Source organism: Peromyscus maniculatus, chromosome 19, assembly GCF_049852395.1.
Source record: "Peromyscus maniculatus bairdii isolate BWxNUB_F1_BW_parent chromosome 19, HU_Pman_BW_mat_3.1, whole genome shotgun sequence".
In the NCBI taxonomy this organism is placed as follows: Eukaryota; Metazoa; Chordata; class Mammalia; order Rodentia; family Cricetidae; genus Peromyscus; species Peromyscus maniculatus.
Window position 1 is genome coordinate 37,454,939 of NC_134870.1, and position 21,397 is coordinate 37,476,335.

The following is a 21,397-nucleotide window of genomic DNA, read 5'->3' on the forward strand; positions in this document are numbered from 1 at the left end:
AACAAGCATGCACAGTATTTTTAATATTTAATGTTTCCATTTAATGACATTTTAGCCTTACTACTTTTAAATATGAATCATATAAAAGGAAACTTCCCACAAACTTGAAAATCCTACTCCATATACTCCTGTAGTAATTTTAAAAACATGCAATCCAGTCCAAGATGTTTCACACCACAGCAGGCATGTAATGAAATAAGCGCAAGGCTAATTAAAAAATAAAACAAAACACACACATGCCAATGAAAATGTTTTTGTCAAAAAAACAAGCCAAACAATTCTGGAAGTCAAATGATGCAGTGGTCAAGTTTAAACAAATGGAAATTTGCATGTAATTACCTCTTTCTACAGTTACCTAGATGATGGACCTTTAAATGAATGAATAACCAATCTCAGTCATCTATGTGAAAAACAATGACCTATTATAGATTTTATGAAGGTTGTGGCCAATTAAATAGTGATTTGAAACAAAATTAATCATGAAAACTAAATCATGCTTTAACGTGTATGCTGGTGACACTCAAATTTTGGTTGTTTTCATGTTTAGAAATGTCCAAAAAAAAAGTTCCCTTTCCTTTTCTGTATTCCTCTGTTATCTTAATTTTATGGTGAAAATAAAAGTTTTTATGAAACATCACACTAGACCTCTTAAATGAGATCAAATGTGGAATTTAAGACCTGAGTAATTTTTAGGGAACTTATTCAAATCGGCATCGTGGCTGTTTTTCTAAACGGATCCCATAAGGCTCTCAAATCTTTCGAATGCTAACTTTCATTTCATCTGTCATAATCCTTTCCTGTGATTTTCATAAAATATTATAGTCAGAGAAACGAAGAAAGCATGACAGCTCTAAGGATATCCTGGAAAGCCTCATGAAAAAAAAAATGCAACAATGGACTAAAAGGAAAATGTAACAGAGTCAGCTTTCAATGTTGGTGCTATCTAAAGGGCCATGAGGCCAAAGGGCTATTAAAATTTAAATTTAAGATGATCAAATTTTCACTTTTTGGATTGCTCTAGTCATAGTTCAAATTCTTAAGAGTACTTGAGGCTAGTGGATACCACACTGTATAGTAAAGGGCTGAATATCTCCATTAGAGAAAGTTCTATTTACATAGTATTTCTCTACCACATGATAGAATCTGGGGAGAGGGGGACGAACCAGATGATGACTGGGAAGACTAAGGAAGTAATGCCGGCCAAGCAGCAGCCACACAACTCTGGAGCCCATATCTGTGAACTATGCAAATACTCTCAGCTCACACATCTTTGCTTCAAAGGCACAGTAAGCAAATATCAAGGCACAATTTTAAAATATTTAAAGTATTTTCAAAGTGGTTTATATCCACCAAAAGAGCTATTTCTGTCTATGTTTTCTCAGCTAACTTTCAAGGAGAAAAAAATAAATGCAAAGACAAATTTAAATATTAAAAATATTTCTAATTTTTTAAAAATATTAAATATTTAAAAGCAAATGTAAGAGAATCAACTTGCAGCACATTCCAAACTGCTTCAATTGTACCCTCTCCCATATTCCGGCCATAACAACTTCCTGTTCTTACTGCTTGTCAACTGGTGGGATGCCACCAGTTGGACTTCCCGGAAAGTGAGAGGAACAAAAAGGGGGTAACATTTCTCTAACCAAAGAGTATCACCAGAATTTGACCAAAAAGTAGTCAATTTTACTTTAAAGGTCAACTGGAGTGAAAAGAAAAAAAAAAAAAAAAAAAAAAAACCAAGGTAGGCTGGAATGCTTCACACAGAATCACATATTCCAAAAGCCTAAAATGGGTAAGACCTGCATGCTTTTTAAAACTCTGATGGGAAAGAAACACTTTAAAACATGGACAACAAAGACAAGACATTATATCATAAAACATGCAGAGAGTGTGCTAACTACAAAAATTGACAACTTTAGACAAGAATTTTAATATTTAGTTAATCTTACCAATGCAGCATGTAAGTTACATTCTAGTCTACATAAATGTAAAAAAATTTTTCAGATACCAGATATGAAAAAACAAAATTGTGTTGTGTACAGGAATCACCTGGACACACACTCCTTAAAAACATCAGAAGTTTTGTCCTGTTGACCTTTAAGTCATGTCAGTACAATTTGTTTACTTTTTATATAATTTGAAAGACTTGACCACTGGCGTTAGAGAATCTCGAGACACATAAGAGAATTAAAATCTAACACCACGCTGCCCGCGGCCACAAAAGCAATAAAGCGCTTTTTCTACCTCTCCACCCCAAAGATCTCCGCTGTGATGCTGTGAACAATGAACAGAAAGCTGGATTTAGAATTCCATTCTAAAGAGAATACTCACAACTTGTTAACAAAAGATAAAGCACTGACTATGTCCTGCAGAATACGATTATTGAATCAACAGTAAACATGTATTCTTCCTGACACACAGGCAGGGTGTTTACAAAGCCAGCAATATAAAACAGTCGATCAATCTTATAGAATTTGGATGCACCACTGTTGGGCAGCACTAGAGTGACATACACTTTGTCCTACAGATTTTTTTTTAAACAACCTCATCTCCGGTAACTGTTAGAAAAAACGAAGTAAATTCAAGTATCTTTTGACTTTTTTGCTGAACTAAAAAAAGTAAGTTATAAAAAAGTTATTAAAATTCAAAATCTCTGAAAATACAAATTGGAGGGAAAGATTACACACATATGATCAGATATATACAACAAAACAGCTTTTCTGTTTGCATACCTGAACATGTAATTGACATATACACAGAAACCTTATTCTTTCAAAGTACCTCTTCATTAAAAAGTCTATTAAATGTATATGGCAATATCATCCCAATGAAATAAATGAGCCACAGCACAATGTATTTTTAAATTTTCTAGTAGCCACAATACAAGTTAAGAAAAAGTAAAATTAGTTCTGATATTATTTAATCTACTATATCCAAGATATCACCTCAAAATGTAATAAACACAAAAAGCCTTAAATCTCTATTTGTGCTATCCTAAAGCCTCTGAAATCTAATAAGCATTTCATATTTACAGAATATCAATCAGAAAAGTCCTATTTCAAGCATTTCACAGCTAGTGTCTACTATTCTGGACAGCCTGGGGTCTAATCCTTTAGTAAAAATCAATAGCTTAGTAAAAATCAACGGTAAAAAGTAATTTTTAGAAATATATTCCTCCCACATCCATTGCTATGAACAGGGTTTTGGACTTCCTTTGTAAGTGTGCCTTATCATTTTTGCCCATAAATGAAAGGGACATCTGTAATTCAGTGACACCAAGCTGTTTAAAACTTGTGACCATACAGCAGATGGCCCTTAAGTCTGTGATCACTGATTCACAAACAAAACCTTTAGAGACTGCCACATCTGGGACAGCCTCACCTGCCAAGCCTAAGGCTGATTTTTATTTCTATGGATGTGGGGAGGCTGCCTGCCCAGGGAGCCAGTGTAAGTAAGGTGTCAGGGCCACTGGTACTGAAGTTACAGGTGGCCGAGTCACTTGCCACGGTGCTGGGAAGCTTTCTGTAGTCATCCTTCTCCAAGTCAAACACTCTCAGCACCTGTGGCTATCCTCCACAGAGAAGTTTTCAAACACTCTCAACCCTGCTCAGGACATGATCCAATGGCAGAGTGATCTTACAGAATGGGGAGGGGGCATATTTTAGTCGTTTCCTGTCTCATCTAGACAGTGGGCTATAGGGTGAAATGGAATTCTTGTTCTGAAAACAAAACAAGTTTAACCACATTACACTTCAGTCCTGGTGGCATGCTCTGTTGACTCTAGTACCAGAAGGTCTTCATTCAACATCCACTCAACAAATATGCACCAAGCACAGACAGAGCACCATGGGAAGCTCCTAACGCACTGGCAGTTCTAATTTCATATGAACCGCACATGAGAATCAGTCAAATCCAGAGATGAAAAGACGACCTAACACACAGAACTTCATGAAAAGTATGTGAACACAAACCAATCATGAGCAGAGATATCCCACTAATTGTCTGTGTTGAATATTAATACACAGAAGTAAATTTTCCTCAATCAGCCAAGAAGGGGATTCCTAACTGGCCAGTGAAGACCCACCAATAGAACAAGTTTTATCTGGTAAGAATGACTTCAACTCATTACTGTCTTTCTGTTCCTCAAAGTGCCAGATTCCTAGCAAAGAGGAAAACATAAAAGTTATGACCTTACTATGAGCATAACCCTCTCTGTCCTCAAACTCTCTCAATTTGCCCAATTGACTTCACTGGCGCACACGCGCGCGCGCGCGCGCACACACACACACACATACACACACACACACACACACACACACACATTTTATATGTGCAAGTAATCTTTTAATAATTAGTGACTGGCATTAAAAGAAAAACCCATGGCCCAGCAGTTAAGAGTACTTATTGTTCTTGCAGAAGACCCAGGTTCGATTCCCAGCATCCACATGGCAGTTCACAACCATCTGTAGCTCTGGTCCTAGAGACTGCAAACACTCTTTTCAGACCTCCTCAGACACTGGGCACACATGTGGTACATAGATATAACATGCAGGCAAAACACACACGTGGCTACATACATAATACGCAGGCAAAATACTCATCCATATAAAATGATATACATATATGTTTGTGTGTAAAAGAAGTGTGGTATATAAAACATAAAACTAATGGAAGTACTCTGATGCAGTAGGTACATGGATATAAATACTGAACAAAGAGACTCCATTGCATAAGTCAGGCCACAAAGATAATACTCTTTAAATGCAGCTTTGAAAGAGATGCTTCTCTGAAAAACTCACAAGATTAAAAAGTGACCCCTGTCCTATCAGTGGGAGAAACTGAGGAGAGTACACAAGAGGTTTAAAGATGAAACCTCAAAGCCCAAACTGCTCAGAGTGGACGCTCTGAAGCCTGGGACTTCTGGACACTCACACACACTCCTTAGTATAAAGGCTATGCTTAATGTGAGGCTGTGGTCACCACTGATTTTAAAAGAATTTCAGCAGCTTCTGTAATTTTAAGCCAATTTTGATCTACATCATCCCTGCAATAACTGTTCAGAGGCAACGCTAACTTGGTAGGAAACAAGGTAAATGCTGAGGTGCAATACAGCCAAATACATGCTATGTGTCATTCGATTTACTTCCATACATTACTGCAGAATTCTAGTACTCATGAGCGTCAGAACCCTTTTTTTGGGGAGTAGGCAGGTTCTCACGCATCCCCAGGGTGTCCTTGAAATCACAGATCCTTCTCCCTCCACCCACCATGGGCTGGTATACAGACATGTGCCAACATGCCCTGCCAAAACACTTATTTAAAAAAGAGACTTTCAAGTGATTGAAAATAAAATTCTCAAGTAGAGTGATACCACATGATCTGATCTGATCTAAAAGTTCTCTAAGGGCTGGAGAAATGGCTCAGCAGTTAAGAGCACTGGCTGCTCTTCCAGAGGACCTGCGTTTGATTCCCAGCTTCCACATGATGGTTCACAACCAACTATAACTCCAGACCCAGGGGATCTGACACCATCTTCTGGCTTTAGCAGATACTGCAGACACATGGTGCACAGACATACATTGAAACACACACATAAAATAAAACTAAGTAAACTCAAAAGATAAAAAAGTTTTTAAAAGTAACCATTATGTAGTCCCTCCCATTCTTAATTCTGAAATATTTATTTGCACATTAACTTGATAGATTCTTTCATAGTAGTTCAATCATTCATTATTCTACCATTATCAAGGACATTACAGAGTAAGAATATCACCTGAAATAAAGACACAGTTAATAAGCAGTTTAGCACAAAATTAGTATTCGATATCCATCTTAAGTGCCTATCAAAAAAACAACAGTTCATTTTGACATTTTAAAGGGGGCTAGTCGTAACTTGTTCACTTGGGGAAAAAATACCAACAATTTCCCTCCACAGTTATAGCTGAACCTCTATCTACAAGCTCTCCCCACCCAAGCTTTTCCCACATACCTGGTCTGCTAATTTTGTCAATTTTATCCATGCTAGGGGAGGTGAGCCGAAGTCGAGGGCTGCTCTGATTGGAGTTGTCTGACGCCACATCATTGAATGAATCATCGAGAGACAGTAAGAGTTCTTTCACACACTTATGACAGACGCTGTGCTGGCAAGGGAGAATCAACGGGTGTGTAAACAGCTCCTTGCATGCTGGGCAAATAAGCTCCTTTTCGATATTCTTAATAGTCACCTTAAGATGAAAAGCAAAAGCCAGAGTCAAAAACTCTTAGTGGGTAAATGTGTCAGCATGTCTTGTGTACGTATGTGTTTGCTTTTCCAAAAAAGAATTAAGAAACAGACCCTAAAATCTAAACTTCCCTAATGATTTCTGCCTTCGTTAGGGTTTCCATTGCTCTGGGAAGAGACATCATGACCATGGCAATTCTTATAAAGGAAAATTTTTAATTGGGTCTGGCTTACAGTTTCCGAGAGGTAGTCCATGGTCTTGATGGCAGGGACAGACATGGTGCTGAAGAAGGAAATGAGAATTCTACATCTAGATCAGCAGGCAACAGGAAATGAACTTTCACACTGGGCGTGACTTGAGCTCATATGAGACATCAAAGCCCGCCTCCACAGTGACACACTTCCTCCAATAAGGGCACACCTATTAGTGTGCCACTCCTTAGGGCCAAGCATTCAAACACGTGGTTCTATGGGGGCCATATCTATTCAAACTACCACAGCTATGAAATTCTATACCACCAGACTCCCCTTAATATACATGGCATGGGGTTAAAAACTGATGTTACAAGACAAAAGAAAGTAAAATGTAAGAGAAAAGGTTAATTATAAAAATATTAGAGGATCATGCCCTATCAAAACTGCAGGCTGTTCAAATCATCAGGAACAAGTCCCTGACTTAGGACTCCAGTGAAATTCTAAATGTGGTAAGTTTCAGTTAAAAAAAAGTTTCACTATGACACTAACCATTCTTACTTAATGCATTAACTCCAAGATTGCCAACTAGCAAGAGCTGACAAAAATAAACACCCAGGCTAAGCCAGTGTGTTCAGGAAACCCTAACTGAATTCTTTTTACAAGCTGAGTATCGGAAAATGTCTACATTAAATGTAACCATGTTTCATGTGCTTTCCTGCCATGCTGCTACAACGCTTCAGGCTCTATGCTCCATATCAAAGCAGTTATCACAAAAGCACAATATTAAAAGGGTCTTACCATCCTGAGAGCTTCCTTCAAATCTATAGGTACTCATTATTTCACCATTGTGAGAAACACTTTAGCCTCAAAGATAAAAAGGTTTGATGACTTCATACAGTTTTCCCATCTATCACCTATAAGTTTTTTTTTTTTTTCGAGACAGGGTTTCTCTGCGAAGCTTTGCGCCTTTCCTGGAGCTCACTTGGTAGCCCAGGCTGGCCTCGAACTCACAGAGATCCGCCTGGCTCTGCCTCCCGAGTGCTGGGATTAAAGGCGTGCGCCACCACCGCCCGGCAAGTTTTTTTTTTTAAACTGGGGGATGGGCTCTTTAATTTCTATAGGTTACTGTTGGCATCCTGAAATTTTAATGACAAGCCAATTTTTTTTTTTTTTAAAAATCTTATACAATCATTTCATCTATTAGAAATATACAGAAAGTTGTTTGGTTTTGGTTTTTCATGACAGTTTCCCCGTGTAGCCCTGACCGTCCTCGAACTCAGAGCCCCACCTGGCTCTGACTCCTGAGTGCTCGGTTAAAAAGTGCTCAGAAAGTAAAATTTAATTCACTCGTTTTAATGAAAGAAAAGTGTATGCTAATCTACTTCCCCGCTGGTGACACAAAGGGCTTTAATAAGCCCCGATAATCGCACCACAAACAACTGGCTTCCTCACTGACAGCAGATCTTTAATGCAGTGTCTCTTTTTTTTAAAGGCCCACAGCATTCTCGACTTTAACGAACCTGGAAATAAGACGGCCACACCTACAACGCACACCAAAGATTACTCCCATTTTATCTTACTTTACCCAGTATCTCGCTAATTCAAAGGGAGGGGAAAAAACCGTCCTGACTGCCCAAAATAGATTCTTGTCCCGTTTAACGTATAAACAATACCATCAGTAAAGCTGCACCTCCTAGAGGAATATCTAAAAATCATTTCCACTTTTTTTTTTCTTGCGCCTAAATCATTTGATTACGCTGGATATAAAGTAATTCTTAAAAAGAAAAATCAGTGTCTTATTTTTTTTTTGTAATGTCCTTCGAGCTAAAACCAGGAGCAATGTGATTTGATAGCTCACTCAAGCAGAGGAAACTTAGGGGACGCGCCTCCCCGACCTCCGCAAAGAAAAGGCCGGGACCGCACCGCCGCAGGGGCCCCGGCCCCGCCCAGCGAGCCGGAGACTCGGCTCCCAGCGGGCTGCAGGCACAGCCGGGGTCCAGGAGGGACTCGAGCGCCCCTCGGGGCTCCAGACAAAGGGCGTGGGCACGCTGGGGGCACGCGCCCTACTCTCCAGCGCACATGGCGCCCCAGAGCGACTACTTCTGCGGACTGAACCCCACGGAAGAGCCCGCCGTGGGGAGTCCACAGCGTGGCCAGGTGCGCCGTACCCGGACCCGCCCGTGGGACCCCAAGCTCGACCCTCTCTCAAGGGCAGCAAAAGGCGCGGGACGGTGGGACCGGGACCGGCCCGGAGAGACGGCGGAGAGGAAGCGGGGCCGCCGCGCACCTGAGAGTCTGAGGCATCCCCTTCCATCGCAGCCCTCGGCCGGGTGTCATCAACCGTGGAGTCCCCACAGGCACAGCGGGCCCCGGCAGGGACTGGTGGGCGGGTCCCCGCGGCGGCCGGGGAGCCTCAGGTCCGACCGGAGGGCAAGCTGGTCAGCCAGATCCGGTCAGCGGCGAGGGACGGGCCGGCTCGGGCGAAAGCACGGGCGCGGGAGAGTGCGGTTGTTCCCTCCGAGGGCCCCGGGAGCCGCGAATCTCGCCCGGCTGCCGGCTGCGGCGGCGGCTCGCGCGGACTGCAGCTGGACCGGCCGCCGGGCGGAGACAGGGGCGGCGGCGAGGGGCGGGGCCGGGAGGGGCGGGGCCGTCGCCCGGGCAACGGCGCGGCCGCACAAAGGAGGCGGGGCTAACCGAGGCGTGGCCAGTGAGGGGCGGGGCGGGGCAGGCGCTGGTAGCCGCCCCCCTACCCATGCTCTCTCTAGGGCGCCGGGTCCCTAAGCCCTCCAGGGTCGGAGGGCGGCTCCGGGGCCGCGAGGGGCGCGTCCTGGTTCTGCGGCGCTTCTGTCCAGTTTACTTTTTCTGTGGACGTTCGCAAAAGCGCCCGCGAAAACCCACAGACCAGCGACGCTCCGACGCCCTGAACTGAACGGTGGAGATCAGGGCAAGGGAGTCCCGCCCCAAGGCCAGCGCGAAGTCCCTCCCCACTCCTGCCGCCACCCCTTAGCCAGGAAGCCCAAAGGGAAGTTCCCGAGTGGGTCCCCCCCAGTCTCCTCAACTGTCTCTTCAACCTACTCTCCCCGCTAGATTTGTGTTTTCGTGACGTCACATTCCCTGGTCCCTGAACACTTAAAGATAGGTTCCGTTTTCGGCTCAACCAGGGCTGGGTGCCGCAGGCAACGAAGGAGCCCAGGGTCACGAGGACAGCCCGAGGGGCAGGGATTCCATCCTTGGGTCCTGGCCAAAGTCTAGAGACTGCGGCAAAGCCCCCGCCCTAGCCCAGATCACAACCACCCTGCAGTTTCGCATCTGAAGACCGAGGACAAGGGGGTCCAGAGATGCCCCGGCAGCCACGCCTCGAATGCACCGGCCAAGGGTCTAGATGGGCTCATTTCATCGGCTTCCTTCGCACTTGCAAAACAAGGTAGCCTGCCGCTGTCGGAGGCTATTTCACTAGGTATTTAACACCACTGCTTTCCCGATGGCTAATTTCATCTTTAGATATTAGGTTGAAAGAACCTGTGTCCTAACTCCCGGTCAAGGGAGCACGAAGCTGCAGAGCGACATCTCTATTAGGTTTTGAAATGCGTCTTTCTTTTGATTATTCTGCTTGGAAGAAGAATGTCTTCTGCGGCAAATTCCGCATCTTCCTACAGCCCTGACAACAGCGGTAGCCTATTTGCCAACCCAGAAGTTAAATGACCATAGCAGTGTAGAATTAGAACGGCAGCAAGGGACTAAATATTACCCTCTAATAGAGTGCCCTCAATCTCCGGATGGTAAAACTAAGAGGATTCAAATCTTGTGGGGGGAATGACTGAGCAGTTCCTATCCAGATAGCGGCTCTGTACGCTTCCCTGGATCTGGAAAGTGTGTCTTAAGCAAGAGGGAAAAGGGAGGCGCAAATGTCTGCACCCACACCACATCCCAATGTATTTCTCTAAAATCTAGACCCTCACAAACTACTCTATTTTTGTTTCTCATATTGACCTTTCTTTGAAGAATTTACATTAGTAGGCCTAGGTAGATAGGCCTCTGGGCCAAAACTTAACTAGATGGTAGAGTAAGAGAAATCAGGAGGTTTCATTAGCACAAACTAAGGATAAATTTTATAGACAACATCTCGGTGAAAAGAAATTTTAAGAGCCTTCCATTATACAAAGTAAACTTTACTGAGGTATTTCACACCTGGCCAGCAAAGTTCAGAACTTCTGTTATACACTTGACAAAATGTGGGATTTTAGGCACTTTTAAAAATATTTGAAAGGAAATTTATCAATTCCTATTTTTAAAATTGCAATACAAAAAATGCAATACAAAAAGCCTTGCGAGTGATTCATAGCTAAAAATGGCCCTACTTTAATACTTGTAATATATATACAGAACAATACAAAAATCTTAATTGGACTTATAGCGGCTAAATATTTTCCGTAATGTACATTTATGCCACAAAACACTTCGTAGCAGATCCATGTGATGAGAAAGAATGTCTGACTCAGGGAACATGCAGAAGAGGGGACCAAGGAATATGAGAGCTGGAAGATGGGGAGGAGTACTGTAAAATGCTGCCTGGGGACAAGACCTGGCTACTACGCCTGTGAACTCACTGTAGCTATGGTTACCTGTGCAAGATAAGTCACCAAGGTCAGTCAGCATTTCAACAGGCAGAACTAATTGGGTTATTAAAAACTGAGGACATAATAGAGGCAAGGGGACATGTTGGGGGTCCCTAGGGGAGGGGGAAGTTGGAGGAACATATGTCAAGATTCATTGTTTATGTATATAAAATTATCAAAGAATAAAAATATTTTATTTAAATATTAAAGATGTCTAAAATACAGTGAGGGTTTTTTTTAATTGTTAAATCTGTCAAGCATTTATAGCACAGGCTTTTTATTCTCCTCACTGTGTTGCTGCCTGTGTGTGTGTGTGTGTGTGTGTGTGTGTGTGTGTGTGTGTGTGTGTGTGTGACAGGCCTGTTGCCGAGGTTGGCCTCAAACCCATATTTCTGCCTCAGCTCCCTGAATGCTGGGATTACGGCCATGTGTTACGGTGCCTGACTTTCATGGATTTGTTATTGTTTGGGTTTTTTAATTCATTTTACTTCTTCTTTACCCAGATCATAGTGCTTCTTTTCAGATGCTGTTCAGGATGCCCCTGTGCCTGCCTCTCTTGCATGGGCAGTCTGATGGGTAGTTAAGGATGACTTGCCTGAAATGGAGCACTCACCGTCTGGTGACTCCATTTGCAGAGAGAGCAGAATGAGCTATGTGCTGCAACACAGCATCTTGTTCTTGGAACTTACAGGGGGGGAGCACGGTGGTTGGGGGGAAGGGTAGTTGTGCATAAGTGTGTGTTTCAGTGTAAATGTTGGAAGACAGGAGTTACAGAAGGGAGGTAAACTTGCCATGACCCAAAATGAGTCTGTGAAAGTACTGAGGGCCGGGAATACTAGCATATATATATATATGTGAGGACCCCAGAATGATCTTGGTGCCTTTGATAAGTGGGAGACTGGGAGTGAATGGGTGCCAAGAATGGGGAGTTGATGGAGCTTAGCAGATGAAGAGGATACTGATGCTGATAGAAGTGGGGAGCTGGTGGTTTAAAGCAGCAGGCTTCATACTTGCTGTTAACACCACCCCCTCTCTGTTTCTAATAGTTTCAAGATCAATAGGATTTGCCATAAAATGCCATAAAATATATATATGAAGGTTTTAAATCAAAAGTGTCAAGGCAGGACTGGAGACATGGTTCAGTGATTAAGAACAATTGGTTGCTCTTCTAGGGGATCGGGGTTCCATTCCCAGCACCCACATGGTAGCTCACAACCATTTGTAACTCGAGTTCCAGGGGACCTTTTCTCACCTCTGCGAGCACCAGGCACACACATGGTGCACAGACATACATGCAGACAAAAAAAAAAAAAAGGCATGGATTTTTTAAAATCATTATCCCATTTTGTATTTTATAAGCTATCCTTTGCTCCTCCCCAGTCCAGCGTATCCTACCACCCCACCCCCAATAATGTCTGTGAAAATGTGAGCCCTGGAAACTTAGTCCATTCCTGTCATCTCCCGTGGGCCTATAAACTTTAAGCTCTCTGTCTCTCTGTCTCTCTGTCTCTGTCTCTCTCTCTCTCTCTCTCTCTCTCTCTCTCTCTCTCTCTCTCTCTCTCTCTCGTGTGTGTGTGTGTGTGTGTATTCAGCTGTCTTGGCTTTCTCTGTCGCTGTCTCTGTCTCTCTGTCTCTGTCTCTGTCTCTGTGTGCCTCTCTCTCTCATATGTGTGTTGGGGGGGCTAGGAAAGTACTCTATCAGAGTTGAATCTCCAGTCTACCTACCTGTTTCTCCTGCCACAGAGATGTGAGCTGTGCCATGTGTACCTAGTTCATGAAGCCCAAAAGGTTAACAACCCCTTAGCACTACTCACCCAGCTCACCTGGTGTCTTTGTTAGGGTTCCTATTGCCGTGAAGAGACACCATGATCGTGTCAAATCTTAAAGAGGAAAACATTTCATTGGGGCAGGCTTACAGTTCAGAGATTTAGTCCATTATTGTCGTGGCGGGAATCATGGAGGCAGACATGGTGCTGGAGATGGAGCTGAGGGTTCTGTATCCACAGGCAGCAGGAAGTGACAGTGACAGACTTGCCAGGCTTGAGCTTCTGAGACCTCAAAGCCCATCTCCTAGTGAAACACCTCCTCCAACAAAGCCACATCTACTTCCAACAAGGCCTAATAGTGCCACTCCCTATGGGCATATGGAAGCTATTTTTATTCAAACCACCAGACCTGGTCTCATCCCATATATCAGTGGTCACCGGGAAGAGATGAAATTTCTTGCTGGGTTGGATGGTGCCTTTCTTTTTTTTTTTCTTTTTCTTTTTTCTTTCTTTTTTTTTTTTATGCCCTGAAACACTAAGCTTTACCTCTGGTCTGCAGATGTTGTAACATTCTGCAACCTCCTAACAAAAAGTAGAAGCAAGATGATGTGAGTACAGACTACTAAACCACGTCCATTCAGGAGAATCCCCACCATCTTTTAGCATCCCTAGAAGAAAATACAGAGGGTTCCTAGACTTAAGGGAAATAAAGCTAAAAATGGCAGAAACCGTGGGGTTTCTGCAAATCCATACTGCCCAGTATCAGAAGTTCCAAGGGAAAGGCTGTAAATTGCCTGTCTAGCAGTTATACCCAAGCCTTGGCACAGGGCAGGTTGCCCAGTCATAAACCGTTGCTATGGGAACAAAGGCAGGAGAGAGGTATCCAGAGATCACCTTACCAGGTCCCACTCATCTTTCAAGTCTGCCATTTCAGACCATTAACTGTGAGAATGAGAAAGGACTGAACCTGAAAAGTAGAAACAGTGCGATGTGAAGGGTAACCAAGGGTAGAGAAGAAACCAGAACAGCAACAGCCCCACGAAAGCCAGGCATGGTGGCACATGCCTGTAATTCTAGCATTCAAGAAGCCAAGGCAGAAAGGCCATGGGTTTGGGGCCAGCCAGCCCTTTGTCTCAAAGCAAACAAACAAATGTGAATAACAAACCCCACAGAGGATTCATTAGTCTAAAATTATTGACCATATCCCCTAACTCTGACCCCATTTGCATTTGAGTTTATAATGCTCCATTTAACTAAATTACATGCTCTCGTTTCTACAGTGATGTTTGATGTTTGGATGCCCTACTCCAAAATGATTGAAGCTTTTATGTGCTTAAGATAAAATCTTGTAGGCACTTCACACAGTAGCACCCAGCCAACAATTCCACATTGGGAAGACGATCGAGGTGCTGTGCTTCTGTGGCGGGTATTTCTGGTGAATGTCAGGAGTACACAGTCAGTCCTGTGTACACAGGAGTACACAGTCTACATGGTCAGTAGGCAAAGGGCTCTTGGGCAAGTTGAGGTGGATAACATCGGTAATGCTTACAGGTTGTCTGCTTTCCCTTTGACCACATCTTACTATTCTCCTTAGGATTGCTAGCATTAACACACCCAGTTAAAAGTGAACGTTAGACCTATAATAACATTTTCATATATGTCTCAAATATTGTACATACTTGTATTAAAGTGTTTTTATATGAATTTCAAATTTAATTCTACATCCCACATTTGTAGATGAGTGTGTCCGTGTATATAAATGCGTGTGTGTGTGTGTGTGTGTGTGTGTGTGTGTGTGTGTGTGTGTGTGCACATGTGTGGCATGTAGAGGCCAGAGGACAATCTTGGGTAGTGTTTCTTAGGTGTCATCTACCTTTTTAAGTATTTTTACATTTTTTTATTTTATGGAGGCCACATGTGCATGCTTGTGCATGCACACACACACACACACACACACACAGGCATGCACAAGCACCCAATGGTACACATGTGGAGGACAGAGGACAACTTGAGAAGTCAGTTCTCTCTTTACTAATATGTGGGGCCTGGGGATCCAAGCTAAGTTATCAAATTTGGCAGCAAGTGCCTTTACCTTCTGAGCCATCTCTCAGCCCATTTCAATTGTGATTTCATTCATTCATTCATTCATTCATTCATTTGATTGGTTGGTTGGTTGGTTGGTTGGTTGGTGGGTTGGTTTTTCGAGACAGGGTTTCTCTCTGTAGCTTTGGAGCCTGTCCTGAAACTAGCTCTGTAGAACCAGGCTGGCCTCATAGAGATCCACCTGCCTCTCCCTCCCCTGTGTTGAAATTAAAGGCATGCACCACCACTGCCCAGCTAATTTTTTTTTATAATTTAAGACAGGTTCTTTCACTGGCCTAGAACTCTCCTTCTGGTCTAGGCAAGGCTGGATGGCCAGTGAACCCAAGACATCTGCTTCTCTCCACTTCCTCCTCACTGAGATTACAAGCGCATGCCACCCTGACCAGCACTCTTTTTAGTGGGAGTTCTGGAGAACCTAATACAGATCTTTTCCTGCAAGCACTTTACGGACTGAGCTGTGTCTGCCGTCCTATGTCATGTATTTTTTAAACATTACTCTTATTTATTTATGTGGAGGGCATGCATGCCTCTATGCACATGTAGAAGTCAGCACAAACTGTAGGAGTAAGTTCTCTCCTTGTACCATGAGGGTCGGGTTTGGAAGCAAGTGTCTTTACCCACGGAGCCATTTCATGTATTTTATCTGAACATCCAATTTTTTGCTTTTGTTTAGATGGCAATATTCCTAGAGTAAAATAACCATGCTCCCAGCCTTCTCTCTAGCTAAGAGTAGACACAGGACCAGTTCTCCCAGAGGGGATGTGAGCCTAGGATTTGAGGAGAGTTGTGGAGAAAGCTTACAAAGCCCTAACATTTGGTTTGTATGCTTTTTACCCACCCCCCACCTCCCACCCCACCCCACCCCACCCCACCCCCACTGAAATGTAGATATATATTAGCTGTTCACCTTTCACAGTTTTTTTTTTTAATGGCAGATTCCATTTTGGATGCAAAAGACTTTGATTTCTAGAATGAAATCTCAATCCATCGGGTGTTGCTAATATTGAAAAGGAATCCATTCCTGGGTGTTACTGGCTTTCTTTGCCATCTAGTAGTTTCCCTCATGGAAGCAAAGAGAGACAAGAAGATCTTAGATAACTGGGGAGGATCAAGCTGCTGGGCTGTGCTCTAGAAGCCCTGGAATCCTGTTTTGCCTCAGCAAAGCCCTGACTGAATGCCTAGCTTATCCATTGAAGGTCTATAATGTATCAATAACTGTAGTGGGTAGCTGTTCCAGCTTTGGTCTGGAAGTACTACCCCCATTGAGGCTTCCGGTAACTGTCACGCCTATGAGGCGGGACCAAGACAGGAGCCCTTAAGACTCGAGATCCAGATGTGCCGGCTCTCTTGGTTCCTGGATCCTGGATGCTGGATGTAGACCGAGCAGAGTTCTCCAGAGAACACCGCTGGACTGTACTTCACCTCTCCCGGACCCTGTAACCTATCCTTTACTTGTAAGTTACCCCACAAAATAAACCTCCCTTTTAACTACGTGGAGTTGCCTTAATACTTCCACCAATAAATAACACTACCAAGAAGCTGTATAAAATCCTTGCAGTAATCCTGTGAAATGGGTATAATTCTCTATAAAGGAGATATGTACCAGTCTCCACTCTTCCCTACCTCCATCCTGAGATTAACGACTGTGCTAGTTATCCATCAGCCAGAATGCAAACCTGGATGTGACGCCACCATCCCTCCTGTACTGCCCACAGGTAAGGACAAAGCATGTAATTAATAATTTCATGACGACACCTCACTTACCCTTCTAAGTGATATTTAGGAGATACCATCTTCAAATTACTTCTGCAACAATGTAATAAAAAATAGAGTATTTGTGAGACTAGCTATTTTCAAATAATACTGCAAATCTCTGTTTTCTTCCCTTTTCCCCACAGCACATACATTTGACTCAACCCCAACATTATATATATATATATATATATATATATATATATATATATATATATATATATATATATATTTGTAAGTTTCCTTTATAGTGGGCCCAACCTCACCATTATTACCCCAGTTTAAATTTCAGTTGTGTGAAATCCCGTTCAGCCATCTGAAACATCCTTTGGGGGGATTTTGTTTCTGTCCCAGGAGATGTTAACATTTCACATTGCTCTGTTTGGGGATTTTCTAAAACTAATTGTTATTTTTTTTTTTTGGGCATTTCAGGGCATTCTTTGTTTCAAAGTAAATTTTATATTGAAAAAGTTGGAGCTGGAGAAGTGGTACAGTGGTTAAGATTACTAAGGCTGCTCTTCCAGAGCTATGTGGGAGGTCGCAACTATCCACAACTCTAGTTCCGGGGGACTAGATGCCCTCTTCTGGCCTCTTCAGACACCAGGTACCCAGGGGGTGCACAGACATATGCAGCAAAAATACACAGAGATAAATTTTTTAAAATTAAAGTTTTTTTTTTAACATTCTCGAGTGTTTTGTACCTCGCAGATAGTCAAAGTTCCAATAATGGTCAAGTAATGGTCTCATTGCCTGTTTATCAAAACGAAATGTTAATCTCTCCAAAATGTCTTTTATTTTGCTCAAATTATTGTTCTCCTAGGATGTACACCTGAGTGGCAACTGATAAGAATCACTGTCTGGGTATTGATACTTAGGTATAATTCTGTCAAATGCAGGATAGATGAAGAAATGTAACAAACTTAAAGATTCCATTCTACGCTATAGCTTCATTTTGCCAGTCCGGAAAAGTACATGATGATCTAAAGACGTGTGATGAAGATGATAAAAAATTAACGAGGAAAAGCTTTCAAGAGACCAAAAGCATCTGAGAACATTGCTTTGAGTATCTCTAGATATTGACCACAGATTTGAAAAGCTCTCTTTTAGTCCAAAGGTACGTTGCGAAAGAAACAAAAAGCTTTCAGAAATGGCAAAAGTTTTACTGACAGTGAAATAAAAGGGGAAACATTTGTATTGATTTTTTTAGAGCCCTTGGGAATTCGCCTATGTATTAACAACTGTGTGCTTCCAGGGTATTGTTTGACTAGCAGAAAGATCCCAATGCTGGGGATTGCTGTGTACTTTAAATATTAAAGCACGCTCCACAAGAGAGTATTATAAGCTGCTCAAGTTAGGTATGTGGGTTTTAGGTTACCCTAAGATTAAAGGCTCACTCACCTCTCCAGGCGGAGAATACACTACGTTGGTTTAATTTGAAGTAGGCACATAGCCTGATGTTGCCGGGCAGTGGAATGGAGGTGGGAATGAATTCCCATAGTTTCTTCTGTGAAATCTCAAAAGCTTTAGTATTTTGCAACAAGCATGTATTCATGTATTCGGCAAGACTTTAAAAACCATGCATTTTATCCTATTGTATTTTTGTGGTGCTGGCAACCAAATCCATGGCCTAGTGTATGTTCGTCAAATGTTGTAATACTGAGCTACATACAGCCCCCAAAGCTATGTATTTTAAATTGACATTTTTGGTTGTAGCAGTTCTAGAGATCAAACCTGGGGCCGTGTGCGTGTTATCCAAGAATATTTGCTAATACCCAAGTATTCTTGTCTGGTAAGATCCCTGGCATTTAAATTAATTAATTCATGCACCGAGTCTGAGAAGTGTTGAAAGGACAAAACTGTATCCAGAGGGAAAGAAAGTGAAAGTGATCGGGATGATGGTCAACTCATTCAACCCAACTTTGAAGGATGCAGGGAGAGGGCTGGCTGATGACAGGCCTCCCCTCTGCATTTACTCTCATGATTAGACCAGTTTCCCATCATTCACTATGCTGTAAACCCAAGCTGCCAAGTGAACCCTGAAATCCCCAGGGAAAAGGGAAGAAGTCAGTCTCAAAAATCTGCTATTCCATGGCTAACCCTAAGCGTTTAAAGCACTTATAACCATGCACAGAGAGGGGATTTTACATGGAGTTGGAAATTTTCAAGAGTGGATAACGAGTACATGAGTTGAAATCAATGGTTAAGCTATTGCTGCCACCCCCAAAAGTTAGGAACTATCTACTTTCCAACCTCAAAGATCTCTGAGAACTTTTGGCCTCTCTATCTGTGGAGGTCTGTGGAGAATGCACCTGGCAGCCACATGCCGGCTGGTAGAGCCCAGAGAGGAGGTCTGACTAAAGAGGGAGAGGTGGAGGAATCCAGTGCAGGATGCAAGGTACGTCTGTTTGAAGTTTCTATTCTAATGAACATAATGTAATGAACACACCACTGCTCAGGGATTCCTGGGCTCCTGTACCTGCGTTTATTCTAAGAAAGTTCAAGGATTAACCAAGGTTTGCCTTCTCCATTTAGTGCTTATGGGAAGTTCATCTGTCAACTTCATAGTCACCTGAGAGTTGGCAACATGCCCGTCCCTGGCCTGACCCCTAGAACAAGTTTCTCAGTTTCTCGGTTGGAGAACAGCACAACCAACAACACACCGTTCTGGTTTGTGTTGAAGAATATCTGAGCACAAACTTTGACTTACCAGTCCATCATCCTGTTGCCTAGCCCATCAAGAGGGGTCCATTTATATTGACATTCACAAAGGCATCTTCTCCCCAACCTACTCCCAGCTCAGCTCATAAACAGATGTCCCCTGTTCAAGCACTGTCCCTGCTCTCCAGAGTCCCAACTCTGCCCCAAGGCCCTCTTTCTTCCCTGGCAGCCAGCCCTTGCTTCTGGACTTCTCTCTGGGAGGTCCGTTAGGAGGAAGCAGTGGCCTTGGTACACATTGTAAGGACCATGAAGTGCTCAAATGTTCTGGCCAGAGTGACTCCATGCGTGCTCGGAGGACACTTGAGGTACAGGATGGAGTCCCAGGTAAGCAGAGAGGTGGAACGAGGGGCCCACCACTTGTGCTTCTGGTCAGGACTATGAATGATAGGGGTGGCCCAAAGCATGGCCCTCGCTTTCGAAATGTTACTGAATATTCTATTTCAGCGGCTACAGAATAAGAGAATCCAGAGAGGACTAATCGCCCTGAAACTCCGGTTGGGAGTCGCAGGAGTGTCTGGTCTGAAGCCAAATTACTCCACGCTGCGTGCAGCTATGCGTATTGGCGTGGGGCCTGGGATCCAAGTTTCAGGGGCTTACATCAGGGCTGCACAATCTTCCTTTCTGATGACCACGCAGAGAATCCGGTTCTTTTTTCTCCAAACCCCAGGTGCAGAGAACAAGGACAGCCGCAAGTTAGCGCCTTTTCTCCCAAACCAGGCTTGGAGAGTCGCTCTCAGTATTTTCCCGACACATCCCTCTGTAAACCACTTAGAGGCATCTCTGGGCAGTTTCTCAGCCGCTCCCCGGGGTCCAGTTGCAAGGCTGTCTGCCCAGGCGAAGCCACCCTGCCAACGTCCTGAGGCACTCAGTCTGTGTCCCAAAGATTTCAGGATAGGTATAAGGCTGGCATCTGGCCAGTCCAGAACCCGCCCCCCCCGCCCCCCAGCACACACATACACCACTACCACCAAAGGAAGGCTGCTCCGCATGTTTCCCGCCTAGGGCAGCGGTTAAGAAGCAGGGCGGAGGGCTCTCCCTGTCTGTCCCACACAGCGACAGGCTGCGTGCAGACTGGGAGCCTCCTCGGGGCCTCTGAGCTGAGGGATCGGCGGACCCTCCCTCTACACCCCACGCCTGTCACCGGCTCCAAGTCCCCGTGCTGTCGGGGCGTCCCTAAAGTCCCCATTCACTCCCGCCGGGCTCCCGCACCGCTGCCTCCAACTAGCTCAAAGAGTTCCCTTTCTTTAACATAAAGAAAAGGCAGCCACGGTGCATTGTGTACAGCTGGGATGCGCCGGTGCGAAGCGCAGACCCGGATTCCAGCCCGTGTACCCCCAGCACGGGACCGCTCGGGTGCCAGAGCTAACCCTCGTGCTGTGAGTGCCCAGCCGGGACCCCAGAAGCAGCCCCCGCCCCCCCGGCAGAGGCACTTACCTTGCCTTTGGCTAGTAATTCCATAATGTAGCCAAATTCACTCATCTCCCCGGACTCCGACATGGTCAAGACCCTTTGGGAACTCTAGACCAGACAGATGGGCTCATCGAATGTGGTCCTTTCCCCGCCTTTCTCTCGGTTCAGCTTGAGTTTGCCCAGCCCTCCTCCAGTGGCACCGTTAAAAGTGGAGAGGGGAAAGCCGGGGGGCGGGGCGGGGTGGGATGCAGTCCCCGGAGGACCCCGGCAGCCTTGTCCAGCCTCCCGGGTCCTGGCTGCATCAGGCTGGCCAGCGCCAGCTAACGGAACAAATAAGGGCGGCGGCGAGCGGAGAGCTTGTGTCCAGCCCTCCCGGGTGGTTCTGGGACGAGGCCACGCCTCCTCGGGGGTCGCGGCCCCCAGCGGTCCGGGCTCGGAGACAAACAGACCAGCACACAAAGCCCGGGCTCCCGGAGGGCGAGCACCCAGCCTCTACAGCACCAGGGACTTGATCTGATGCCGGGTAGACTGGCGCTCCCGGGCTCTGAGCGCCAGGACAAGAAAACAAAAATCCCCATCGTGCTGTCTGTCGGGAGGTGTGAGGGCAGAGGAAAATG

At 44.4% G+C, this 21,397-nt stretch overlaps 1 protein-coding gene across 2 annotated transcripts in view; it reads right to left on the reverse strand.

Moving 5' to 3' along the window:
• The window catches only part of Trim36 (tripartite motif containing 36), a 43,476-nt gene extending 22,594 nt beyond the window's left edge, over positions 1-20,882 (reverse strand). Inside the window, exons 1-2 of one of the 2 annotated variants that reach the window (XM_076555211.1) lie at positions 20,805-20,882; positions 5,990-6,224 (exon numbers count right to left, since the gene is read on the reverse strand). In XM_076555211.1, the coding sequence (XP_076411326.1) occupies positions 5,990-6,224; positions 20,805-20,867 (298 nt within the window). In that variant the 5' untranslated portion in view covers positions 20,868-20,882. Of the gene's footprint in view, positions 1-5,989; positions 6,225-8,702; positions 9,068-20,804 lie in introns of those variants that run through there. The other variant, XM_006977665.4, reaches the window with a different exon arrangement.
• Positions 20,883-21,397: the final 515 nt, after the last annotated feature.